The following is a 26380-nucleotide window of genomic DNA, read 5'->3' on the forward strand; positions in this document are numbered from 1 at the left end:
TGGGTGGTTTATGTTACTTATCCCAGGCATAAGAACTCCCAGTTATGGCTGTGCCCTGACCCATTTTCTTGAATTGGGGTGGGGGGGTCCTTAACCAAGGGTCTGTGAACTTGTTTTTTAACATATTTTGGGGTGCAGCTAGGTGACACAGTGGATAGAGTTCTAGCCTTGGAATCAGGAGGACCTGAGTTCAAATCTAGCCTCAGACACTTGACACTTACTAGCTGTGTGATTGTGGGCAAGTCATTTAATGCCAACTGCCTCATCAAAAAGCAAAAAAAAAAATTTGGTAACTATATTTCAACATAATAAGCTTCCTTTGTAATTCTATATATTTTTGTTTTATGCACTTAAAAATATTATTCTGAGAAAGAGTCAATAAGATTTACCAGGAGGTAGTGAGGTGGCACAGTGACACACCAGCCCTGAAGTCAGGAGGACCTGAGTTCAAATCCAATCTGAGACACTTACTAGCTGTGTGACCCTGGGCAAGTTACTTAATCCCGATTGCCCCCCCCAAAAAAAAGCATCACCAGACTGCTCAAGAGGGTCCATGATGCAAAAAAAGGTTAAGAATCCCTTGTCTTATCTCATTTCTAAAATATAGAGAGAACTGAGTAAAATTTATAAGAATGCAAGTATTCCCTAATTGATAACGATCAAAGGATATGAACAGGTAGTTTTCTGATGAAGAAATTAAAGCTATCTGTAGTCATATGAAAAAAATGTTCTAAATCACTATTGATTAGAGAAATGCAAATGAAAACAACTCAGAGGTACCACCTCACACCTGTCAGACTGGCTAACATGACAGAAAAGGATAATGATAAATGTTGGAGAATGTGTGGGAAACTTGGAATACTAATGGTTAGTGGAGTTTTGAACTGATCCAACCATTCTGGAGAGGAATTTGGAACTATGCCCAAAGGGCTATAAAACTGTGCATACCCTTTGATCTAGCAATACTACTACTAGGTCTGTATCCCAAAGAGATCATCATAAAGGGAAAAGGACCCATATATACAAAAATATTTATAGCAACTGTTTTTGTAGTGGCAAAGAAATGTAAATTGAGGGGCTGCCCATCAATTAGGGAATGGCTGAACAAGTTGTGGTATATGAATGTAATGGAATACTATAACTAAAAAAAAAGAAAAAAAAAAAAGAAACAACGAGCAGGAGGATTTCAGAAAACCTAGAAAGACTTGCATGAACTAATGCTGAGTGAAGTGAGCAGAACCAGGAGAATACAATAAAAGCAACTTTGTATGAAGATCAACTTTGAGAGACTTAGCTCTTCTCAGCAATACAATGATCTCAGACAATTCCAAAAGGCTTATGATGGAAAATGCTATCCACATCCAGAGAAAGAACATGCAGTCTGCATGCAGATCAAAGCATACTATTTTCACTTTTTTTGTTTTTTCTTTCTCATGGTTTTTCCTTTTTGTTCTGATTCTTCTTTCACAACATGACTAATGTGGAAATATGTTTAATATGATTGTATATCAGATTGCTTGCCATCTTGGGAAAGGGGGAGGGATGAGAGGAAGGGAGAAAAAAAATTGGAACTCAAAATCTTATAAAAGTGAATGTTGAAAACTATCTTTAATACTATTAAGTGGAGGGGAAAGAATACCTTGCCTTAGATGGCAGATTTCTGCCATACTTACATGGAGGGGACTATTTTAGTCCTAGACAGAAGACCAGGATGCTGGCCAGACACCTGACAGGGTATTGCCCTTCCCCCACTCTACAGATAAGCCTCACCCAACCAACCCTGCCAGGGTAAAGGAGTCAGAAACTGCCTCCTTGTTTTTACCAAGATACCTTTTTCTTCCAATCTGCAAAACATTTTATTTTTCTTCTGATACATCTTGTGCAAGAGACATCTCTCTCTTCATGGGCTACGACTAGGAAAAGAGTTTCCTCTTCCCATATTATATTACCATCTTAATTCAAGAAGAATTCAGACAAATATTTTTTTTCTTTTCTCTTTAAAAAAAATAAACATTTTCCTTCTCTAGTCAATTCATTGACAAGAGCCATCACCACCAATTCACCAAATATTTTCTTTAAAAAAGATAGACGTTACAATCTGACAAGATCCATACAACATTCAGTGAGAACAAATGCAACTTTTTTCCTACACCTAGAAAACATCAGCAGCAGTCCCCTCGTCTGACATTCCCTGAACAAGGGTAGGGAGGGGAAAAAAAGGACAAGCAGTTTCAGAATCCTCCCTTCCCTCCAGTTTGAGAGAAAGAAAGAAAAAAATAAAGTAGCCAAACTCAGTAGTTTCTTTTTGTACTTATGCTTTGCAACTGACATACAGGCAATATTCCTTCATATAAATACACAAGCGACAATTTATACTTATGTTGAAATCTCTTAACTTTTCTATACAACATAAAATACGCAGAGAATATATTCACATAGAAGGGGAGAAAAACTCCTTTAAGTTTGGTAGAGTAGTTCCTTTTGTTTAAGGTTCAGAAATTCAGTCAAAGAGAGGTCAGTCACAAGACCCTAATCTTCCAAGCATTCCCCCCACCCCGGAGCGAACACAGTAAGCCATAGTTTCACCAGGTCTCTGTGGAATGATCAAACAGGCCCCAAGGCCTTACTGGTATGGCTCCTGTTGGATGCCTGATTTGGTTGGGTAGTTGCCTTCACCTTGACAGTGTGTGGTTCTGTGGAAAGAGCATTGGCTCTGAAGTCAGAGTCCCTGGGTTCAAATCCTGCCTCTGATTCTTACCATCCATGTGACCTTGAACAAGTTATTTAAATGGGGAAAGGGGAACTGGATGCCCTCTAAGATATCATCCAGACTTAGAGCTCTGAAGTCTATCTCCTGCAGGAGTAGACAGTCCACGGGTATGGTCACTCCCTACTGGCTTATAAGTGAGAACATGGGTAGCAGCCTCCCACTCAAAGCATACTGGGAAAAGTCAGACCATAGGCACATCACTTTCCAAAGATTGCCAGTCCCTGCTTTCATAGTCTTCTTAATATGATGCTACATAGTCAGCCTTCCCCCACAGTCCTACCCTGATGCCTCATCATGTATAGCGTAGAGGTGATCTCAGGCTCTCAAAGACTAGGCCATTGGAGTATAAGCTACCATAGATCCAGCCAAGCGTGAAAGGCTTGTAGGACAGACCCAGGGAAAGAGTATGCATCTGTCAGTTAAGGACCAACCCAGTGAAATTAAGAGAAGTGCATTGCCAGGTTGGCTACTGGCTCAGAAATATTTTTCAACCACAGCAATTTCTGAAGACCACATACTAAGGCAAAAAAAAAAAAAGAGTTATTGTCCACATTGACAGATGAAATAATTAGAGGGGGGAGGGATTTGAAGTATGCATGTAATCTTGTGGGAACAAACAGGGAAAACACCAATGTCAGAACCTGCCAGAAGAAGACAAAGGCCATGAGAAACATTTAGATCCAGAGCATCCTCTGAAGAAAAACTGGACAGGACGGACAGAAGGCCAGTGGGGATGCGAAGCATTTGGGCACAGGGTCAGATGATTTCAGTGGGTACAGTGTCACTGAGGACACAGTACACATGCAAGGACAACCCCAAGCAGGAAGGAAGGAGTTGTAACAATAACCGTAATAACAGCTATAGCAACAACTGGGCTTTAGATGGTGCTTTAAGGTTTGCAAAGTGCTTTACAAATATTATCTCATTTGATCCTCACAACAGCCCTGTGAGGTAGGCACTATTATGATTGTCATCCCCATTTTATAGATGAGGAAACTGAGGCAGCCAGGTTACGGGACTTGCCCAGGGTTACAAAGCCAGTTAAGTGAGGCTGGATTTGAACTCGGGTCTTCCTGATTCCATGTCCAGCATTCTACCCACTGAGCCACCAAGCTGCCTCAGTTCTGTCCTTGTGGCAACAATGGAGGTGGGGTATGGCTGCAAGTACAGACCTTTTCTTGCATGAGGCTGCTTTTACACAACACACAGAGAAACTTGGAAGCCAGTGCACACTCAGTAGATGTGCCTAATAATTTGATCTTTGGAAATAATAGTTGGGCAAGTGACTTCCTCTCTCTGGGCCTCAGTTTCTCTATCTGTAAAATTGAGGGGAGGAGGATAAAGTGATTTTGAAGATGTCTATTCATGTTTCCATTGCCAGGTCACATGATTCTCGCTAGAGATGGGGATGTGGCAGGGAGTCCCCCTGGAGGGACAGAGCTCTGGTCGTCCCAGAGGACAAATTTCAGACCCTATCATTTTGCCCACCAGTTCACCTCCATACATCTCCACATATTTTCTCTGGAGGTTCCCACCACCTCTGTCTCTTTAGCTTTGAAGAGCTGAATGACCAAGCTCTGAAAATCTTTCACAATGATAATAACAATGATAATTTCTATTTACAGAGTGCTTAATACTTATAAGCAGTGTGCTCCTCAGTACCCAAAGGAAAATCAAGGATACACAGAACACTGGAGCAGGAAGGGCTCTCAAAACAATGAGGAGGGTCAGTGCTAGTGGGACCCATAGAGATCTGCTAGTCTGGACCCCTTATTGTACAAACGAGAAACTGAGGCCCAGAGAAGAGAGCTAACTCATCCAAGGTTCTGCAGTCAGTCTGTGGCAGAGCTGGCACCACCCACCCCAGGTCCTCTCCATTGCCCCCACTGTTAATCCTCTCTGGCAGTTTGGGGCATAGGAGAAAACATCACTTGTCAAATCATTCCCCTTCATTCTACCTTAGAGGCAACTTCAGGAAAGAGCACTGAACTTGGAGAGCCAGGAGATCGGGATTCTAGATCTCACTGGGCTCACTGGGCAGCCATGGGGAAGGCACTTTCCCTTTCTTTGGTATCAGTTTTTCCATCTGAAAAATGCATGGGGGTTTGGACAAGATCAGGGGTTCTCCACCTTTTTTGTCATGGACCCTTTTGACAATCTGACCAAGTCTGTAGACGCCTTCTCAGAAGAATGTTTGTGGCCTATACATGAAAGGAAATGCTAAATTCCAGTTAGAGGTTAGTGAAAATAAAGATGTATACTTTTTTCCTCTCTAAGTATATGGACCCCCTAAAATCTGCCTGTGGACCCTTTGATGAACAATCCTTGGATTAGGTGACCTCTAATGCTTCTGACATTGTAGGTTTGAGGGCTCTTCCAAGTCTAATATTCTGTGTTCTACGGTTCCTATCAGTTCTGACATTACATATTCTAAGGTCCTTCTTGGTTCTAGCATTTTATGTTCCAAGTGCCCTCCCAGCTTTAACATTTTACGTTCCAAGGACTCTTTCCAGTCTTACATTCTGTTCTCTGACATCCTATGTTCTAAGGGCCCTCCCAGCCCTGACATTCTGTGCTCCAAGGGCCCTCCCAGTTCCAAAGTTCAATGATTCCAACATTATATGTCCCTTAAGACAGACAAGCCCACAGCTGGTTCAGTGAACATGTCCAACAGCAGGCAGGAAAGGATGTCTCTCTTCTTTGATCTCTTTGTGGGGGTCAGTATATTGCTGCAAGCTCTGGCCTCTCACTTGCCTGGGGCTGTTATTTCAGTAATGACAGAGAATATGTATACTCTAAGTATTCATTCTTCCTTCAGTTAAAGTACTTTGAGTTACCTGGGGGGTGAAATGGGCTCTGTCTCTGTGTATAGGGCTAATAAACAACAGACATAAAGGAAGTGTTATGAAGCATTCACATCCATTACAGAAGCCTGTCACTAATTAAAAAAAAAAAAAGGTACCCTCTTCCCCAGTAGGGCAATTCAATCCGACCCAACCCTGCCCAGGGCTATGCCAGGATATAAAGAACACATAAGACATGAGAGGCAGCCTGGAATAATGAAAAGTAAACTAGAACCAGTTAGAAGACCTGAATTCCAGGCTCAGCTCTGCGGCTGGCTGGCTGTGAGACCTTGGGCAAGTTAATTTTCCCTCGATTGGGCCTCAGTTTCTCCATCTGTAAAAATGAAGGGACTAGAATAAATGTTTAAGGTCTCTTGTATTTCCTACGTCACAGTCCCTTCTCTCAGGGGGTTATTAACCAATGGTCACAAGTTTTCTAGAGCTGGAAGGGAGCTTACATTGCACCTTGTGAGACGAAACCCTTCCTGTTACAGATGAGAAAACTGAGGCCCACAGAGACTAGTCCAAATTCCCACCGCTAGTTAGTGGCAGAATTGGGATGCATACATAGAATGTAAGTTCCTTGAAGGCAGGGACATTTCACTTTTGTTTTTGCAGCCTTCCATATCTAGTCAATGCCTGGCACGTGCTAGGTGCTTAAGGAATGATTGTTGATAGACACTGATTGCCTATCCCCGGCCCTTTCCACTGTGCCTCACCATTTAATAAGTCACCTGACCTTTCCCAGGAGGCCTTTCTGAGGCTAACAGCTCCATCCATCAGAGGTGCCCCGGGGAGCTAAGAGCAGGCAATTCCTAGCCTGCTCAAAAGAGACAGCCTCAATCTTTGAGCTCCGTGCTTGGGGCTGAACAGGAACAGGTTTCATCCTTTCTAGCAGCATTTGACGGCATTGTATCTGGGGAAAGACTGGATAGACCTACAGAAAAAGCAAGCTAAAAATTCTGGATGTTGTTTGGGAGTCTGTTAAGTCCCAGGGCAGCAAGGGTGAGGAGAAGTCCTCTTTCTCTCCTTCCAACTACATTTACTTTTCCTCTAGAAGTGAACTGAATTCTTTAGGCAAAATATATGCTCTGCCATGTCTGGTCTCTGCAAATATTAGGTGATAAAACTATAGTCATGTCTCACAAAGCCGGGGGGTCACTTCTCCAGCCTTACTAACTTAGTCCAAAACACAATTAGGGAAGCATACAAAGGGCAGACATCTGGGGATGAATGATGCCATAGTACTGCCTAAATAGACATTCTTTCCCTCCGAGCCGAATTACTCATAATTTGCACACAATATGAATAAGCTTGGTTGTATGGTTCTCTAGCTCATATTAGAAGTGGGGGAGCTCAGCAATTTGAATTAAGCCGGAGAGGTGATAGTGGATACCTTCAGTCTGGGAGGAGGCAGAAAAGTATAAAGAACAGACACAAAGTCTCAAAGAGCCCAGCAGGCTGGGGAAGGGGTAAACAGCTCCACATGCTTCAGCAGCCCCTGAAGTCATCACTATACTCCCAGAAAGTATATTTCGTGATCCTTAAAATGATCAGAGATTCAGAACTGAAAGGAACCTCTGAAGGCTCTCATCTCCCCGCTCTTTGAAGCATGAATTATCATTTACCTCTCCATCCCCTTAAAATAGACACCTGCTAAAGAGGACAACTCACTATCTTGTAGGGCAGCCCTTCTATTTTCAGACAGATCCTGCTTGGCTCATCCAAAAGGAAAAAAAAAAGGTTATATTCTGTTCAGTCTCCTCGAATTTAAAAGAGAGAGATACATAACCTATTTTTAGATAGATTTCATCCACACTAATGAAAGTTTTAAAAAAAAGTTTTGGTGCTCATAGGAATTAGGTCCAATTTTCTCTGGCAGCCTCCCTGAATAGGTGGGATGCATGAGGCTGCGAGTGATGACCGTGCGGAGGAATGGCCTTCAGTTTGCAGTTACCCCTTCACTTAGTCTCATTTCCAAGCCCCTGAACCACAGAGTACAAGGCCCAGCCTGCGGATAATGATGCCAAATGACAGAGAAATAAGAACCCTGGAGTGAGAACTGGAAGGCTGGGGTTCAAGTCTCTGTCCTTCTATTAATTCATGATGTTACCCTGGGCAAGTCCTTTCCACTCTCAGGCCGTTTACCAAAATGAGGAGATTGCTCTAGGTGATCTCTAAGGCTCTGTTCGGCTCTGGACCTTTTGCTTACAAAGCTCTAAGTCCTAAGGCTGCCATTAGAGTCTAGGAAACCTTAAATAGCAAGAGTAATTAGGAGATATTATATGTGTGTGTATGTGTGGGCACATACGTGTATATACATACATGGCATATGTATGCATATATATACACATATACGTATATACATGTGTGTATGTGTGTGTGGGGGAGAGAGAGGCAGTGTGGCCTACAAGTACGGCCTTGGGTTCAGGAAGAGCTGGGTTCGAGTCCTACCTATGACCCATATTTAAGGGCTGAAAAACCAGAAGCAAGTCATGTAACTTCTCAGGGCCCATCTGCATTGCTGGAGGGAGTTTACACATCAATACCAATCCTCCCCCATTGAAGTACCAAATCTAGAATAATAATAATAATGATGATGTACAATTGTGTTACAAGAAACAAGACCCTCCATTAAGACGGGTGTGTCTGCGAAGGAAGGGGAGGCACTGTTATACTGTGCCCTGGCAGTATATGATTGAAATGGGCCTAGCCTGATTCTTCTGCTGAAGTCATGGGAAACAGCTAGCCTCACTTAGGGACAGCTCTAGCATCAGCCTGGGTAGGTCTGTGTCTGATGGTTGAATTCAAGGAGGGAAGCAATTCCCGGGCTAGGATCCATGGAATCCAAAGTTTGGGGATCTCAGGATGACCCAGCTCCTTGGGAGAGACCAACAAAGTAAAGGACGCTTTGCCATTAACATTCTATGTGATTTCTTAGTTTCCTCATCTATAAAATGGGGTGATTGGATAAGATTCTGAAATCTCTCCTAGGATCCTAGTAAAAATTTCTAGAGTTTTTCTAGAATGCTTTAAGCTTTGCCAAGCAAAAAAAAAATGCCCAACTTTATGAAGTAGGTGTTGAAAATTAGTAGCAATGTGGTGTAATAGATATTGAGCTGACGTTGGAGTAAGACACAGGTTTGAGTCTCAATTTTGACATATTGTGTGACCCTGGATAAATCACTTCACCCACAGCCCCAAACAACTCTTTTATGAGTATAAAATAGAAAGATACTAATTCGCACTGGTAGAGAAGTTTTTCTTACTCAGAATTCCCTAGAGCAACATTCTTACAGTGTAGGTCCATGACCAGAGTCCCTTTCAGGAGATCCTTGAGATCAAAACTGTTTTTATAATAATACTAAGATATTATTTGCCTAGTAAGATACTCCTAGCTTTTCCAACTCCATAGCTAAATAAGGCCAAATTTTCTTCATATACTTCAACCAAAACAACATATTGCAACAGATCAAATGTAGAAGCAGATAGGAGAACCCACTTGTCATCTATAAAGCCAGACATTAAGGAGATTTGCAAAAATATGCACTCCTCTCACTAAAATTTGTTTTAGAAGATAGACTTATTTTTCATTAAAATGTTATGTTGGGGCAGCTAGGTGCTGCAGTGGATAGAGCACCAGCCCTGAAGTCAGGAGGACCTGAGTTCAAATCCAGCCTCAGACACATAATATTTCCTAGCTGTATGACTCTGGGCAAGTCACTTAACCCCAATTGCCTCACAAAAAAAAAAGAGTTATGTTAACATATAATGGGCCCTCCCAGTTCTGACATCCTGTGTTCTAAGGTCTCTCCCAGCTCTGACATCCTGGGTTCTAAGGTCTCTCCCAGCTCTGACATCCTGGGTTCTAATGACCCTCCCAGCTCTGACATCCTGTGTTCTAAGGTCTCTCCCAGCTCTGACATCCTGGGTTCTAAGGTCTCTCCCAGCTCTGACATCCTGGGTTCTAAGGTCTCTCCCAGCTCTGACATCCTGGGTTCTAAGGTCTCTCCCAGCTCTGACATCCTGGGTTCTAAGGTCTCTCCCAGCTCTGACATCCTGGGTTCTAGGGTGTCTCCCAGCCCTGACATCCTGGGTTCTAATGACCCTCCCAGCCCTGACATCCTGGGTTCTAAGGTCTCTCCCAGCCTGACATCCTGGGTTCTAAGGTCTCTCCCAGCCCTGACATCCTGGGTTCTAAGGTCTCTCCCAGCTCTGACATCCTGGGTTCTAAGGTCTCTCCCAGCTCTGACATCCTGGGTTCTAAGGTCTCTCCCAGCTCTGACATCCTGGGTTCTAAGGTCTCTCCCAGCCTGGATGTTCTATTACTCTATTAAACAAAGAGAAAGACTTATACCTGCTTCCAAAGTTGTGGAATTGAGAGGCCAGACATAAGCCAGGAATGGTGTCACGGCAGAGATCTGATCTTCACAGACTGTGGCACATTCGTGCTTTGGGATCTCCTCACTGGGGTTAAAGCTTTGTCCTTTGTGGGTGGGTTTGGATTTGGGGAACTGCTTCTGGTGAATAAGGTAGAGAATCCGACTGAACAAAAAGGGGGGATCTGGTTTGGGTTTGCAGAATGCTTCCACACAACATCATCTCGTTTGATCTCCTGCCTCCAAGCATTTGCATTTCTTGTGCCCAGAATCTTCTCCTTCCTCACCTCCATTTTTAATAACCCCTTTGTTCTTTTCAAGTCTCAGCTCAAATACCACCTGTTAGTGTTCTGACCTGGAAATCAGTCATATACATAAAACTGACTACTTCTGAGGTCCCTTCCATCTCTCTATCCATGATCCCATGAATTGAAGAACCTTATTATGTAGGCAGGGCAGATTATTACCAACCTCATTTTATCTTAGCAACAGGAAACTGTCCCTAAAAAGGGAAATGACTTGCTTAAGGTCATCCTGTGAATCAATGCTGAACCGCAGCTCTAATCTCTACATCAATGCCTATGTAAGGAGATGGTTCGTGTTATGTGGTCTGTGCACTGGTGCCAGAAGCCATTCCCAAATTCTCATGGAAATAAGAGTGAAGCCTGACAAGGGGATGACTTATGGCCAACTTCTGACCTACTTGTCAAAGAACCGATCTTGTTGGCTGACCCAGCTGCCACAGGAGCCTGATACATTCAGGGCCACACTTGCTTCCAGGGCTTCTTTGCACTAGGAGAAAACACCTTTTACTCCAGGCCTGCTCTGATCTAGACCTGATGAGACCAAACGGACCGGCTCTCTGGGGGTGGGAGGTCTGAGGCAGGACTCACTTAGGCTTGTTGCTGGGATACATGATTCTTTGAATCACTCCCCTCCCCTTTCCTCCTCAAAATCTTCCAAAAAATCCTCCATCCCGGGAGCTTGAGTCACCTCTAGAGAGGCAGAGAACTGTAACACACCAAAGACCTTTGGATCTGGAATCCTCCCCCTAAACACAAGAACTCAAGGCCCCTACAGGAAGATCCACCTCCCTGCCCTGCTGTCCTTTCCCCCATGGAGCTACAGCAAATCACAGAAAGTCAGAGCTGCAAGGAACCTTGGAGAGTATTGAGTACCACCCTCTCACTTTGCAGATGAAGAACCTGAGGCTTAGAGAAACAAACTCATTTTTACACACACACACACACACACACACACACACACACACACACTGAATCAGTGGCACATTCAAGAAGAGAAACCAGGCAGAAACTAGGACCTTAGAGCTAGAAATCATTTAGTTCACCACCCACCCACCCATTTTACTGAGGGGAAAAGTGAGGTCCAGAAAGGATGCAGCACAACAGAAAGAGTGCTGGATTTGGAAGGAGGCTTTGGGTTCAAATCTAGCTTTGTCACTCATGACATATGTGAGCTTAGGCAGACCCTTTCCTCTCTCTGGGCCTCAGTTTCCTCATCTGTAAAACAAGAGGTTGACTCACTGGTCTCTAAAGTCACTTCCAGCTGTAGAGCTACAATCTTAGTTAATGGGTCTTGATTTTAGGGCACATTGCCTTGTCCAGGCACCCTGCTCCTCAGCAGAAGAAGGGAAGCCACACCTCCTGAAGCCCAGTCCAGAGCGCTTTGCACTGCCCCTCGTGGCTTCCAGCAGCTCCACTATCTTGTTTTCCTTGTGGTGATCCGCTCCCCATTTTACCATTCCTGCTCCAGACAGAATCAGGGGGACAGCACTGAGAATCCATCAACTCATTCTCCATGATGCTCCCAGTGTATGAATCTAGGTCAACCTGTTTTCGCTCAGAGAAAGTAATAGGTGTCTGGTCCTCTGAACAAAGTATAGCATTGATAAGTTTCCAGTCTGGTGTGTGACCTTGGGCAAGTCTCAGGACACCTCCTTGGGCCTCACTTTGTCCATCTGTCAAATGGGAGGGAGGAGTGGGCTAACAGGTTTAGGTAGTTCCTTTCAAGCACTCTCATACCACACAGGTTGCTGACTCTCTGTGTCTGTCTCCTTGGGTGAAGAATTCAGACTGTGAGGAAGGGCTTATGCAGGTGACGGCTTTGGTCCATCCTTTACATTCAGGGTCCTCCTCCTTTGGCCAGGGTGAGTAGTTTCCCTTCATTTCCCCAGCAAGGGCAGTGTCCTCCTTCCTGAGTCCATTCAACGTGAGCTACCCTTCAAAGCTATTCCAATCTGCAGAAAAGCTTTGAAGCCATTGCGAGGGGAAATGAAGGCAGCTCAGGGCGGTTCGTGGGTGGGTCTGGCTCCAGGGATACTCCCTTCTCCTCCCCGCTTCTCCCTTGTCCAGTCTGAATCCCCTGGCACCCCGCAGACGTGGAATGTCCACCTTCCCCCTCCTCCCTTCCAACAGATGGACACTCAGCCTCTAGCTTTCCCGGAGGCTGCTGTACTGAAGTTCAGTGTTGAAAACTTCCTTGTAGAGCGGGGGGAAGAGACGAGCTGTTTCTGGGTGCAGGAGGCGGAAACATTCCAGCTTGTCCAGGTGGAGGCGGCAGATAGCTTTCAACAGAGGCAGCTTGGAGATTAGCTACACAGGAAGAAAGTCGAAAGTCATCAGGATGGATTAGGGATGGCCCAAACCCTCCCTTCCTCGTCAGCTAGGTGAAGCAGAGGATAGAACCCTCCCAAGTTCAAATCCTGCCTCAGACATTTATTAGCTAACTGACCCTCGGCAAGGGCATGATTTCATTTACCCTCTGTCTGCCTCAGTTTCCTCAACTGTGAAATAGGGTTAATAATAACACCTACCTCCCAGGGTTGTTGTGACAAATGAGATGAAATTTGTAAAGTGTTTAGCACAGTGCCTGACACATAGTAGGTGTTTAATAAATGCTTATTCCCTCCGTTCCCTCTTAGTTGGCAGTTGTCAGGTCGGTCATACCTATAGCACATCCCAATGCGTGCGCACGCACACACACACACACACACACACACGCACAACTTTTTGCTAATGACAGCAATTCTACAAGGTGTGCAAGGCAAGGGTCACTATTTCCATTTCATCGATGAGAAAACTGAAGCTCACATTGGGGAAGGAACCGGCCCACGGCCACACAACCAGAGTCAGAGCCGTTAAAACCCAGGTCTCTTTCATGCCAGTGATTTCCACTCCCTCAATACCATGTGCTGAAAGTTCCCTGCAGTCACGCAAACAAAGGGATACATAGCAGCATGGGAGGCTTCAGCAAATGTCTATTTAACACTTACTGCATTCTGTTTACCACCCAATGCACTAATACAAAAACTTGTTGATTGAAAAATTTGCCGATTAAAAATAATCCAGGGTTTTAGAATTTGGCAAGCTAGGTTTGAATCCAAAGGTCCACTACACTTTCTAGTACGAGCTGAGAAAGTAGCTTCACTCTCTGGTACTTAGCACAGTTTTTGACACTTAGTAGATGCTTAATAACTACTTGTTGATTTGACTCTCTGAGCCTTGAGTTCTTTATCTGTAAAATGGGGTGAGTAACACCAGCCCTATCTACCTCACTGGGCACTTGTTCTGGAAATCATTCCATAAATCATAATATGTTATGCAGGTTAGGCCATTAATTCTTCTAAATAATTATCTTGAAGCATTATTAAGTGAATGATAATAAAGAAGACAAAATTTCTGCCCTTAGGAGCTTACAGTCTAGCAATGGGGTACAAAGCATGTGATAGAAAATGATGCCTCCTAAGTGCATAGCAGAGGTGAAGGGTGAGGCTGGACCAGGAGATAAGGTTTATTCCTGGCTGGGGCCATCAGGGGAAGTATCCTAGAGGAGAAGGGATTTGAGCTGAGCCTCAAAGGATGGGCAGGATTTCAACAGGAGGAGATATCAGGGTGGGGGAAAAGTGGGCAGAAGAGGGTGGCATTCTAGGCATGAAGAGGTTATTTGGTGTTGGGCTGGTGAACTGGACACAGGAAGAGGACACCGTTGCTGAGTCCGGGTTTGGCACGTCCTCAGCATAGCCCTGCTGATGACCAGCCAGCACCCGTGGGTGGCAGGAAGCGGCCCACAGTTACGTTGGGTTCATGACCACCTCCCTGTCCCCCCACGTCTCCACGCCCCCTTGTCCCAACGGCTCTACCTTGGATAGCCTGTCTTCTGGAGAAGGCTGCTTCTGGATCTCATGCTGCAAAGCAAGGAAGATCTGGTCCTGGAGACTCTGCACCTTCTTCGCCTCAAGGAGCCAGGGTCGGTCTGCCGGGTACAGGAGGAATGAACGCCAGGGCAAGCAGGAGAAAACAGGTTATTAGGAGCTTCTAAAGGTCGGAAGACAAGAAACCTGGGTTCTAGTACCTGCTCTGGTACTGATTCAATACATGATGTTGGACATATCTCTGGTCCTCTGTGGGCCTCAGTTTCCCCATTTGTAAAATGAGAAGGTTGGACTTGACCAACCTTCTTTGAGCCCTGGACTTGACTCCTTGGCAGAATGAATGCGTTAAATGCCTTAAATACAAGGGATTATAAAGGAGATCAAAGGTATTGAAATATAGTTATCAAATTATCTTTTAAAAGCAAGTTCATGGACTCCAGGTTAAGAAGTCTTGAATGAAATGGTCTGAAGTCTCTTCCAGCTCTAAGATTTTGGGCACTGAACAGTTGAAAGAACTCTGAACCTGGAATACTGAATTTGGAGTCTTAGGACCTGCGTTCAAATCTATGTTCTACCATTTATTATCTTTATCACTTTGAGAAAGTCACTTCTCTCCGGGCCTCAGTTTCCTTATCTGTAAAATGAGGAATTTGGACTAGACGGCCTCAGAGGTCTCATCTGGCTCTAGAAATAGAGCCCAAAATCTTATGATCTTAATAGAGTCACAATGCCCCAAATGGGGAGGAAGTCAATGTTGTCATTGTCTAGCCCTAGTTTGACCCTGTGTAGGGTGTCCTGAGCGGTTCTGCATTCAGCATTTTAGGAAGGACCCTGAAGAACTGGAATGTGTCCAGATGAGAAAGAACAAACTAGAGAGAAAGGTGGAAAGCCTGTGATAGGAAGATCGTGGAGAGAACGTGGAGATGGGTAGCTGGGAAAAGAGGAGCCTTCAGGGTGACAGGATGGCTGTCTTCAGGCGTTTGAAGGGTTGGCTCTTTTGGGTCACAGTGGGAAAAACAGGGAGCAAAGAGCGGAAGATACAGAGGGGCAGGTTTTAGTTCTTCACATAGAAGAATGTCTAACAAAACAAAAGTGCATGGGCCACTTCAGAAGCACCACAGGGGCTAGGTAATGATTGGTTGGGAATATTGTGGAAGGGAATTCTGTTCAGGTTGAAGCAGACGGCAGCTGAGGTGTCTCCAAGCTCAGAAACTCCGTGATTCGGATTCTATGTTCCAGGCTCCCAGCTTTATCAGTCCATGTCCTAAGGGCCCTCCCAGCTCTGACACCCTGTGTTCTGAGGGCCCTCCCAGCTCTGACATCCTGTGTTCTGAGGGCCCTCCCAGCTCTGACATCCTGTGATCTGAGGGCCCTCCCAGCTCTGACACTCTGTGTTCTGAGGGCCCTCCCAGCTCTGACACTCTGTGTTCTGAGGGCCCTCCCAGCTGTGACACTCTGTGTTCTGAGGGCCCTCCCAGCTCTGACATTCTGGGTTCTGAGGGCCCTCCCAGCTGTGACACTCTGTGTTCTAAGGGTCCTTCCAGTTCTGATATCCTGTGTTCTGAGGGCCCCCCCAATTCCTTGACATTCTCTGCTCTAAGGTCCCTTCCAGCTGACATCTCATATCCTATGAATAACTGTCGTTCTCCAAGGACACATCAATCTGTCCAGGACCACCCAGCTTCATTACCTGGGGACAACAGGACAGCCGCTGTGAACAGGGCAATTTCCTCATCTGACAGCTGCAGACGACACAGTCCCCTTTCCAATTCAAAGATGGCCCCAATCAAGTCATCACAGGCTGGGAGAGACATAGGCAGGAGACAGAGAGCACGGGTGGAAGAGAGGAATATGTGAGCTCTGGGGCTGGTGCCCACAGTTGACCTCAATCCCATGCTGATTTCCAGCCTGCTTTGAGGGTCAGACTTCCCTTTGGCCCCATCTCCAGTAAGGAAAGGAAGTAGGAAATGTTGATACCCAACCCCCAATGCCAAGTGGAGGCCCCAGGTCCAGGGAGGCAGTGGGATTGAATGGGGAGAGCATGACACTACAGTCAGAAATGGAGCTGGATTCAAATCTCAGCTCCGTGTGGCCCTAATGCACCCAAGGCTCCCTTGCAGCAGGGCCTTGCTTTTTGGCTTGCTAGATCTGTGCTGATGTTAGTGGATGCCTAGGGAGTAAATACAAGCCCCCTTCTCTCCTTGGAGAGAAGAGGGCAGGAAGTACAGCAGCCCATGTTCACAGATGCCATTTTGGATGCTGGGGCAGAGGCCTCAAAACCTTGTTGGGAAGGTCTCCATCAGCCTAAGAGGCTTCCTTACCCAAGGCCTTGAACATCTGTATCCCTCCAAATTTGCCATCAAAGAGCACAGTATTATTCAAAGGATTGAAGACCCGAACCATCCGGATCAGCAGGACTTCTAGGCAACCTGAGACAGGCAAAGGGAGAAAACAAAGAAGGAAGGGAGGGAGCTGATCCCAGCTGGGAGCCCAGCACCACCCTTCTCACACCCCCACCCCCAGAGGCAAAATACATTTTTTTTTTATGCTAGGCAATGGAGTTAAGTGACTTGCCCAGGGTCACACAGCTAGTAAGTGTCAAGTGTCTGAGGTCAACTTTGAACTCAGGTCCTCCTGACTCCAGGGCAGGTACTCTATCCACCGCGCCACCTAGCTACCCCAAAAATACATTTTAAAAGCTATGCTTTGATCTGGAATCTAAGTGCATTTGAAAAAAGGAAACAACCCTCAAATGAGGATTTATTAAGCACCTGGAGTGTGCTGGGGGAGGGGGAGCTCTTCTAGATTGTGGTTTGAGGGGAGAGAAGGGAAAGCCATGAGCCTACCTTTGAGGAGAGCTCACAGTGTGGTGGGACAGAGAAAAGACTCACTCTCATACATGAACAAAACAGTTATTTAATAACAGAAGATGTGGTAGAGTTAGGGTTGGGGTATGCAGAAGGCACTCAGTAAATGCACAGCCTGGATATGTACACAGGCAATATGTACATAGCCTGTGATAATTCACTACTTGAAGTAGTAAGCATTCCATCACCGGACGTATTAAAGCAAGAAACCATCAGGAAGGCAGCTGAGGTGGTTTCTTGCAAGTCTAATCAGAGGGCCTTTAAGGTCCCTTCTAGCCCTGAGGCACCCTGGAGTAACCAGAGAAAAGATCTGGATTTTGGAGCCAGAAGATCTGGTTTTGAGCCTTGCTTCTGTTACTGCCTGTGTGACCTTGGTCAGTTTCCTTTGCCTATCTGGCCCTCAGTGTCCTCATCTGTAAAATGAATGAGTTGTACTGGACGATCTCTAAGTTCTTGCAATTTAAAGCTTGAAGATGCCAAGAGCTGGGATTCCAAGAGTTACAATTCCAGGCTTCCTGGCCAGGAGAAAAGGAGGGTCAGGGCCCAGGCCTTCGGGGATTCACCTGCTTTGAGTAGGATGATCTGGTCATTCTGGTCAAGATCCATGAAGCCGCAGATACGCTTGGCAAACTCCACCACGAACTGGATGGCATTGGAGATCTGCATCGAACACTGTTGCCACAGGACCTCACAAGGCTGGGGAGAACCGGGGATGGGATCAGGCTTGCAGGCTTTGCTCCCCTTCCCTGACCCATCCTGATCCCCCTCCTTTTGCACCTGGACCTGAACAATCACAGACCAGATTCCAGGCCTCTAGCCTAGAACTGTCTATATGATAATTTTTATGGATGTGCAGATCTTGAATTTTATTGTTCTATCCTGATCTTGGATTTATTTAGGGAACTTCTGGTGAGAAAACTCCCTGACTGCTAACTCTTCTATAATTTATAGTCTTGAGAGAATTGTTGAAGACCTTGAGAGGTCAAGTGAGTTGCCCTGGGTCACAGAGCATTATGTCAGAGATGGGCCTGGAACTCAGGTCTTCCTGGAATGCCACTCACCTCCTGACAGAGAGGTAAGGGACTCAGGGTCCAGAATAAGACACATATTCCTAGACATGGCCAGTGTGGGAATTCATTTTGCTTGACTATGAATATTTGTTACAATGGTTTTATGTTATTTTGTCTTTCCACTGGGGGGGGGGAGGTAAGAGGGAGAGAAAATAATTTCTTGTTAATTAAAAAATTAATTAAAAATTTTAAAAAGTAAAAAGAATGCTGGACCTCCTTTCCATCTTTGAAAAGTCAGGAAAGTAGGGGTCTGGACTATTGCCTATATCTCAGACTTGGTTAATACTCTAGTTTTGCTGGACTGCTTTTTTGCTTTTTCTTTTTAAAAAATTCTTTTATGGGAAGCAGCTGGCAGTGTAAGATATATTGGGAAATGAAAGTGAAGCCCAAAAAAAAAAACCCAATTAAAAAGAAAAGAAAAGTAAATCAGATCTGGTTTTGAATACCAGCTCTGTCACTTCCTAGCCCTGTTATCCCAGAAAAATCCTTTCACATCTCTGAGTCTCAGTGTCCTCCTCTGTCAAATGGGTATAACAATCCTTGTAGTCTCTGAGGGCTGTGGAGAGAAAATCACTTTGTAAATCTTAAAGCAGTATAGGAATAGGAGCTATTATTTTGCCATGTTTGCTTTTAACCCTATGGACACCTCCTTCAAAGACCACAGTGTCTCAGGTATAGCCTTAGTAGCTAGTATTCATGAATTGCTATAGCCATAGACGAGTCTCCTCAGTCCTCAGCTTCACAGATAGTCTGTACCCCACCAGGCTTTCATCAGGAGGACTGAGATTGGAGTCCACACTTACTTACTGGCTGTGTGACTTTGGATAAGTTACTTAATCTCTCTTGGTCTCAGAGAGGCCTCCTCCTCTGTTTCCTCTTCTGTAAAATGGGGAGATTAGGACTTTTAGGTCCCTTCTGCCCCTAGATCTATGATACTATCACCCAACTGGTGTCAGGCCTGGAGTCAGGAAGACCTGAGTTTGAATCTAGCCTTACAGACTTCCTAGCTATGTGGCCCTGAGCAAGTCACTTAACTTCTTTGCCCTCAATTTCCCCACCTGTAAAATAGGGATAATAATAGCACCTACCTTCCAGGGTTGTTGTGAGGTTCAAATGAGATAATAACGGTAAAGTGCTTTTTAGCGCAGTGCCTGGCACATAGTAGGTACTTTTAAAATGTTAGTTGTTATTATTAAATCCCATAATCTGTTAAGATCTTATTATTTCCAGGCAGCTAGGTGGCAACAGCGGATAGAGCTAGGGCCCTGAAGTCAGTAGGACCAGAGTTGAAATCCAATCAATCCAGTCTCAGACACTTACTAGCTTATGTGACTGGGGGCTAGTCAGTTAATCCTGATTACCTCAAAAAAAAAAAGATCTTATTGTTGCATATAAAATTAAATAAAATCACAAATGGTTCATTTTGCTGATCTGCTTCTCCTTACCCCTCTTTTACTTTTTGTTCCAGGGGACAGGAGACAAAAGAAACACACAAAAGAAAAACGTATGCAAAAAAAGTATATAAAACATTAAAAGAGATTCAATTATGGTTTCAAAATATATAGATAAAAATTTTTTAATTGTATAAGACCATTAGTGATTACATTGGAAAATATTTCTTTTGATTTCTTGCTATGTCGTAGGATTACAGTATCTTGGTTGTTCAAGCTATTTTAAAAAATTCCTTTCTTGGACCCCATCTGCATGCTCTATCCCCTCCCCCCTTCCATGGCTGAGGAAGGGAGGGGGAGCTTTGCTACCAGAAAGAAGAGGAAGCATGGATGTTGTGGCTAGCCCAAGAGGGTCTAGGTCACAGGGGTGGGGAACCTTCGGCCTCGAGGCCACATATGACCTCCCAGGTCCTTGGGTGCGGCCTTTTGACTGAGTCCAAGTTTTACAGAACAAATCCTTTTATTAACGGGATTTGTTCTGTTAAGTCTGGATTCAGTCAAAGGACTGCACTGGTCCTGGTTCAGCGAGTGCATGCATATAGGAGAGCAGTTTTGAACTCAGTATGAGGAAGGACTTTCTGATAAACCAGCTGTTAGATAATAGAAAAGGATGTCTGACAGGAAAGGGGGAAGGAAAATGAGTTCTCTGTCTCTGAAAGTATTCAGAGTTTGCAACCTTGTAGGGATGATGTATAGAGAATATTAAAAGGATCAAAAACTCCCCCTGACTGCCTCCCATGACTTCTAATGATCCTTACAGCTCTAAGATTTTGGTTGGGAGAAATCTGTGAATTCACTGGGGGTAAGGGAGCTCCTGGTAAGAAATTCCCTCTACCAAGCTAGAAGGACCTTAGAAGTCGTCAAGTCCAACAGCCTCATTTAGAGAAAACTGAGTCCCAAAGAGGTTAAGGGTCACACAGGCAGTATATGTCAGAGATAGGGCTTGAACCCAGGGCTTGCTGACTGCCTAGGCGAGTACTCCAGCTCTAACCTCTGAAGAGTTTGTAAAGCTAGCCCTAGGGGACTAGTTAGTGATGGATTGGAAGAGTGGACCAGCAGGACAGAAGACAAAAGTAGGGGCCCTACCTTTGCCTGCAGGCTGCACAGCTCCTCCTGGGTGTGCTGGGCCCATGCTAGCCTCTTCAGCTCTTCTGTTGTATACTGGCAGGTCTCCCGGTGGGACCTGATGACATTCTGGGCCACTCGCTCTGTATGGGGGAAGGAGACCTTTACATGAATATCCTTCCATGCTCTGTTAGCCTCTCTCTGCCACAAGCTTCTCCTCTCTTCCCTCCTTCTCATCCTGGGTGATTCTGCCAATGTCCTTCCCTAAATCTCTCATGAGGGATCTGTCCCAAGGTACTGGACGCTTTCCTCTGGCCCTTTTAATATATTTTTTTTAGGATATTATTAACACAAAGAACAATCAGCCTCTGAGACCTATAGTCTATAAGACCTTGGACAAGCCATTTCATTTCTTTCTCCCCCCCCATCTGTTGATAGCAGAGAAAGTGCTATCGTTAGAGGGAGTTTATCACCAGGGGCTCCTTGCACTGATGAAATCATAAGCCTGATTTTTAAAAAAGAGTATAATTACATCAACCACAACAATAGCCATTATATCAAATTGCTTGCCTTCTCAAGGAGGAGGGAAGAGAAGGAAGGAGAGAATTTGGAACTCAAATTTTTAAAAAAATGAATGTAAAAAATTTTTGTTTACATGTAATTGAGAAAAAAATAAAATTCAAATAAAAAAACCCCTTTAATAATAGCCATCCTTTCTATGGCACCTTTGATTTTACAAAGAGCACTGACTATTCTTCGTAAATAAGTTGAGCAGTGGATAGAGCATTGGACTTGGAGCTAGGAAGATCTGAGTTCCAATCCTGCCTCATACACTTACTAGATCCTAGGCGAGTCAGTTTGCTCATCTGTAAAATGGGAATGATAGTAGCACCTGCCTCCTACTGTTGTGAGGATCAAAGGAGATAATACTCACAAAGTGCTTTGAAAACCCAAAAGCACTATGCAAATGATAGCTGTTATTGTAATGGTTCCGGTTGTGAGGGAGATAGTTCAATTTTCTTCCCTATTTACCAAGTAATGAAATAGGCTTAGAGAGGGAAGATATTCCCGCCAAAGTCACACAGCAAGTCAGGGATAGAGCCAGGATTTAAAGTCTAGACTTGTGGCTGTGAGATCACAGCTCTTTCAACTGCACCACGGGGCACTGAAGAACTGTTCAGATGCTCTTGGACAGAATAGGAGCAAACAGGACTGTAGGAGGCATGGAACTGTCCAAGGCAGCACCAATTTAAGTGACTACTAGGTGTAAGGCAAGAGCCATCTCCAGTGGTCCCGATCTGTATCTGGTCGCTGGACCCAGATGGCTCCGGAGGAGAAAGTGAGGCTGGTGACTTTGCACAGCCCTCCCTCATTCAAATCCAATTCACTTGCAAGTCACAGCATCATCTTCCTGCTGTCATGGTCCTCTTCGAGAAGGAAGGACAAACAACAACAGGTGTAAGGCAGAGTGGAGAACTGGCCTTGGGTCAGCTTATCTTTTTTTCCAGTCCCATCTTATATATATGTGTGTATGTAGGTAAATGCATGCATACGTGCATGCATGCATACATGTGTGCGTGTATGTTGGCTGTGTGATCCTAAGCAAGTCATTTCACATTTTAGTGCCCCAGGCAACTCTGCAAGACCGGAGTTCTTAACCTTTGGTCCCCAGCTTGGGAGGGTTGGGAGTGGGGTTCTGAGGAAAGATTGACAGTGTTTGTGAACTTTGATGGGGAAAAAAAATGCATCTTTTCTTTTTCACTACCTCTAACTGAAATTTAGCATTTCCCTCAATTATTTAAAAATGTTATTCTGAGAAGGGGCCCATAGGCTTCATCAGATTGTCAAAGGAGTCCGGGACACAAAAAGGGTTAAGAATCCCTGCTCTAAGTCCATAAGTTGCAGAACAGATTTTTATCTGCATTGGTAGGAGAAGTTTTCTCTTCAGGGAATTCACAGGTCCAACCCCACCTCTCCCAAAAAAGGGGGGCATATAAAACATTACATGAGGTGCTGGGAAGATACAGATAAAAAAAATTCGACAGTCTCTACCTACCACAATGTAAGTTTCCTTTCTAATTACATTCTACGATGAGAAGAAAAGGGACAAGGGTGAAAAGCCTTGGGCGCACACACAAACACATAAATACCCTTCAAAGAGCCCCTCTTTCTACTTCTGGTATATACCCCTAGACTTCTCCTATGCCCAGATCTCCAAAAGCCTTGCTCTCAGAAGAAATTGGGATCTTGCCCAGAGCCACTCCTCCTCTCTGTCTGTTGCTTTTCCTCATTAGATTGTAATCTTCTTGAGGCAAGGATTGCTTTGCCTAATTGCATTATTATTATTATTATTAAGAATTATTATTATTATATTCCTAGCACTTAGCTTAATCCTGGCACATAATTAGCACTTAATGAATTCTATCTATCTGTCTATCTATCTATCTATCTATCTATCTATCTATCTATCTATCTATCTATCTGTCTGTCTGTCTCTGTCTTATCTATCATTTATCTTTCTCACTATATTTATCTTCTATCTATCTATGTCTGTCTCTGTTTTACCTATCATTATCTCTCTCACTATCATCTATCCATCTATCTCTGTCTCTGTCTCTATCTATCTATCATCTCTCACTCTTATCCATCTGTCTATGTATCTCTATCTATCTATCTGTGTCTGTCTCATCTATCATCTATCTCTCTCACTATCTCTCTCACTATCTATCTATCTATCTATCTATCTATCTATCTATCTATCTATCTATGTCTGTCTCTGTCTTACCTATCATCTCTCTCTCTCACTATCATCTATCCATCTGTCTCTGTCTCTATCTTATCTATCATCTCTCACTATCATCTATCTGTCTATCTATCTATCTATGTATCTCTATCTATCTATCTATCTATCTATCTATCTATCTATCTATCTATATCTGTCTGTCTCTGTCTTATCTATCATCTATCTCTCTCACTATCTCTCTCACTATCTCTCTCACTATCTCTCTCACTATCTATCTATCTATCTATCTATCTATCTATCTATCTATTATCTATCTATCATCTATCTATTCATCCTCCCCCCAACCCTAGATATACCATTAATAGATCACAGCAGTATCGTGTAAAAGTCCCTAGACTGAAGAGTGAGATCTTGGCTCTGGGTCCAGCTCTGTCACTGCCTCACTTATATCCTTTCTACTCTCAGGACCTCAGTTTTCCCATCTGTAAAATGAGAAAGTTAGAACAGATGGTTCCTAAAGGTCCTTTCCATTCTGATGCTATGATCCTTTGGTCTCTCTCGGGGGTCCCTGGCACTAATAGGTGCCCAGGAGGCAGTTTGGAGGAGGCTCCCCTTTATGGGTCCCCTCCAACGACAATCCCAGACCCCAGTTCCAGCCCTCCTAAAAGGCCCATATGTCAACAGGGGATTTCTTTTAGCCTTGTTTCGATCTATTTATAATCTCAGCCTGTCCTACCTCAAGTTTGTTCCCTGCTGGGTAAGTAGGACAGCCAGAAACATGTCCTAAATTTTCTTCTTTCAGGCTTGAAGAGGGGGGTGGTGGCATTCATCCTAGAACTATGAGACTTAAGAAGCAAGGTCATGTCACCCTTGTTATCATCTTTGCAACTTTTACAAGTTCTGTGCCTTGAGGACAAGCCATTCAATCTCTCTCTGGGTCTCAGTTTTCCCTCAAGTCTAAAAAAGGGTAATTAGACATCTTCCAAAATCCCTTTGAGCTCTAAATCTTGATTCTATGAACTTTAGACTTTAATCCTAATTGCCTCTCAGATTTTGGCATTTAGTGTAAGAACAATGAGTTAGTCTGTTACCATGTGGCAGCCCTGGGGTCACAAGAGCTCCTGTGCTCCCCCCATACAAGGAGTAAGGAGCAGACAACCAGGACCGCACCTTAACCACTTGGGTGCAAGTACCCTCAGGATTTAGTCAAAGAGGAAGACAATGTTTGCCAAAAGGGCTTCGGACCAGGATCCCGGAGACCTTGAGAATCTTAGAGAGCATCTGCCAACCCAGTTCTAAGATTCTATAATCTGTTCCTCACTCTATGACACAGGAAGTAAGTAATGACTTTTCTCTGGGACTCATCTATAAAATGGCCCATGGGGTTGGACTTGGTGTTTTTGAAGGTCTCTTTCAGCTCTGACATTCTATGTCCTAAGGACCCTTTCAGCTTTGACATTCTGCGTTCTAAGGGCCCTCCCAGCTCTGACATTCTGTGCTCTAAGGGCCCTCCCATCTGACATCCTGGATTTTAAGGGCCCTCCCAGCTCTGACATCCTGTGTTCTAAGGACCCTCTCAGCTGTGACATCCTGTGTTCTAAGGACCCTCTCAGCTTTGACATTCTGTGTTCTAAGGGCCCTCCCAGCTCTGACATCCTGTGTTCTAAGGACCCTCTCAGCTTTGACATTCTGTGTTCTAAGGGCCCTCTCAGCTCTGACATCCTGTGTTCTAAGGACCCTCTCAGCTCTGACATCCTGTGTTCTAAGGGGCCTCCCAGCTCTGACATCCTGTGTTCTAAGGACTCTCTCAGCTTCGACATTCTGTGTTCTAAGGACTCTAACATTCTCTGTTCTAAGGGCCCATACAGTTCTGATATTCTATATTCTAATGTCCTTTTCCAGTATTGTGATTCTAGGATTCTCTGTGCACTGAAGAGATTATGGATGATAAAGATAGATCTTTTATTATCATTATTATTATCATTGTTATTATTACAAATGCACCTTGAAGGCACCAGTTTTCTATGGTTTGCCTGTGGATCAGGCTAAGGTCTCATCTCAGGCTGGCTTCGTCCCTTACCCCCAAGATCTCTCAGTCTGAGTATATCCCTCAAACCGTAATAGAAATACCTTGAACTGGACATGGTAAGAGATATCAGAAAACTAGGGCTTTTTCCTAGGGCCTCACACTTATATATTGGGCTGTGTCTCAAAGGCAAGGAGGCAACACCATCCCTCGACCTGGTATAAATGGCCTTGCGTGTTCTATTCATACAGTTAGCCTGTGGATTCCCACCACCATCACCAAGGTACAGTGGGTAGGGCCCATTTCTTCCCTTTCCCTGTCTGGTCACACAGCTGCTGCTCCACTTCTTACCTCCTCCCTTTTCACTGTCTCTCATACAAGAATGCGCTCCCTCCTTACCCTTTTCTCTCTTTTAGTCTTTTTTCTGTTTTACAGTCTCCTGTAAGACTCAGCTGAAGCCACACCTTCTTCATGAGCCCTTACCTGATCCCCCAGCTGCTGGTGCCTTATCCCCCAAATCACCTTGTATTGATTTTACATATGCAAGGGGTGGGGAACCTGTGGCCTCAGGGTCCTAGGTGGCCCTCTAGGTCCTCAAGGACCCACCCCTGGCACATACCTATATGAACCATGTTCTCCCTTGTAAATTCCCTAAAGGTGAAGACTATTGTTACTTTTGAATTTGTGTCCCTAGCACCTAGAAAATTCCTGGCAAATAGTAGGTGCTTAATAAATGCTTGTTGCTTGGTCAATGTTCTGTAACCTAATTTCTCCTTGTACATTGGGCATATGGGGGACAGACAGGGCAATTTGCCATAAACAGCCCCCACACTCCCCTCCACAAGCTGCCCGCTGCAGAAACCTTTAGAGGTCTTCACAGAGATGTTTCTAAGCCTCATCTCTATTCCAATGTATCATAAGAGGGTCCAAGGCTCACTTCTGCCATGCAATTCAAACCATCTGATGGGGGCAGGAAGTACACTTTTAGGTGGGCA

The 26380-nt window shown here is 44.5% G+C and overlaps 1 protein-coding gene across 1 annotated transcript in view; it reads right to left on the reverse strand.

The window, feature by feature from the left end:
• Positions 1-1589: 1589 nt before the first annotated feature.
• Positions 1590-26380, reverse strand: part of LOC110223506 (nuclear receptor ROR-beta-like) — a 39679-nt gene continuing 14888 nt past the window's right edge. Inside the window, exons 5-10 of the mRNA XM_021009086.2 lie at positions 20638-20759; positions 17594-17726; positions 16485-16592; positions 15854-15964; positions 14152-14264; positions 1590-12604 (exon numbers count right to left, since the gene is read on the reverse strand). Coding sequence (XP_020864745.1) covers positions 12443-12604; positions 14152-14264; positions 15854-15964; positions 16485-16592; positions 17594-17726; positions 20638-20759 — 749 coding nt within the window. The 3' untranslated portion in view covers positions 1590-12442. The remainder of the gene's footprint in view (positions 12605-14151; positions 14265-15853; positions 15965-16484; positions 16593-17593; positions 17727-20637; positions 20760-26380) is intronic.

This window comes from Phascolarctos cinereus, unplaced genomic scaffold (assembly GCF_003287225.1).
Source record: "Phascolarctos cinereus isolate Bilbo 61053 unplaced genomic scaffold, phaCin_HiC Scaffold_4;HRSCAF=312, whole genome shotgun sequence".
Classification (NCBI taxonomy): Eukaryota; Metazoa; Chordata; class Mammalia; order Diprotodontia; family Phascolarctidae; genus Phascolarctos; species Phascolarctos cinereus.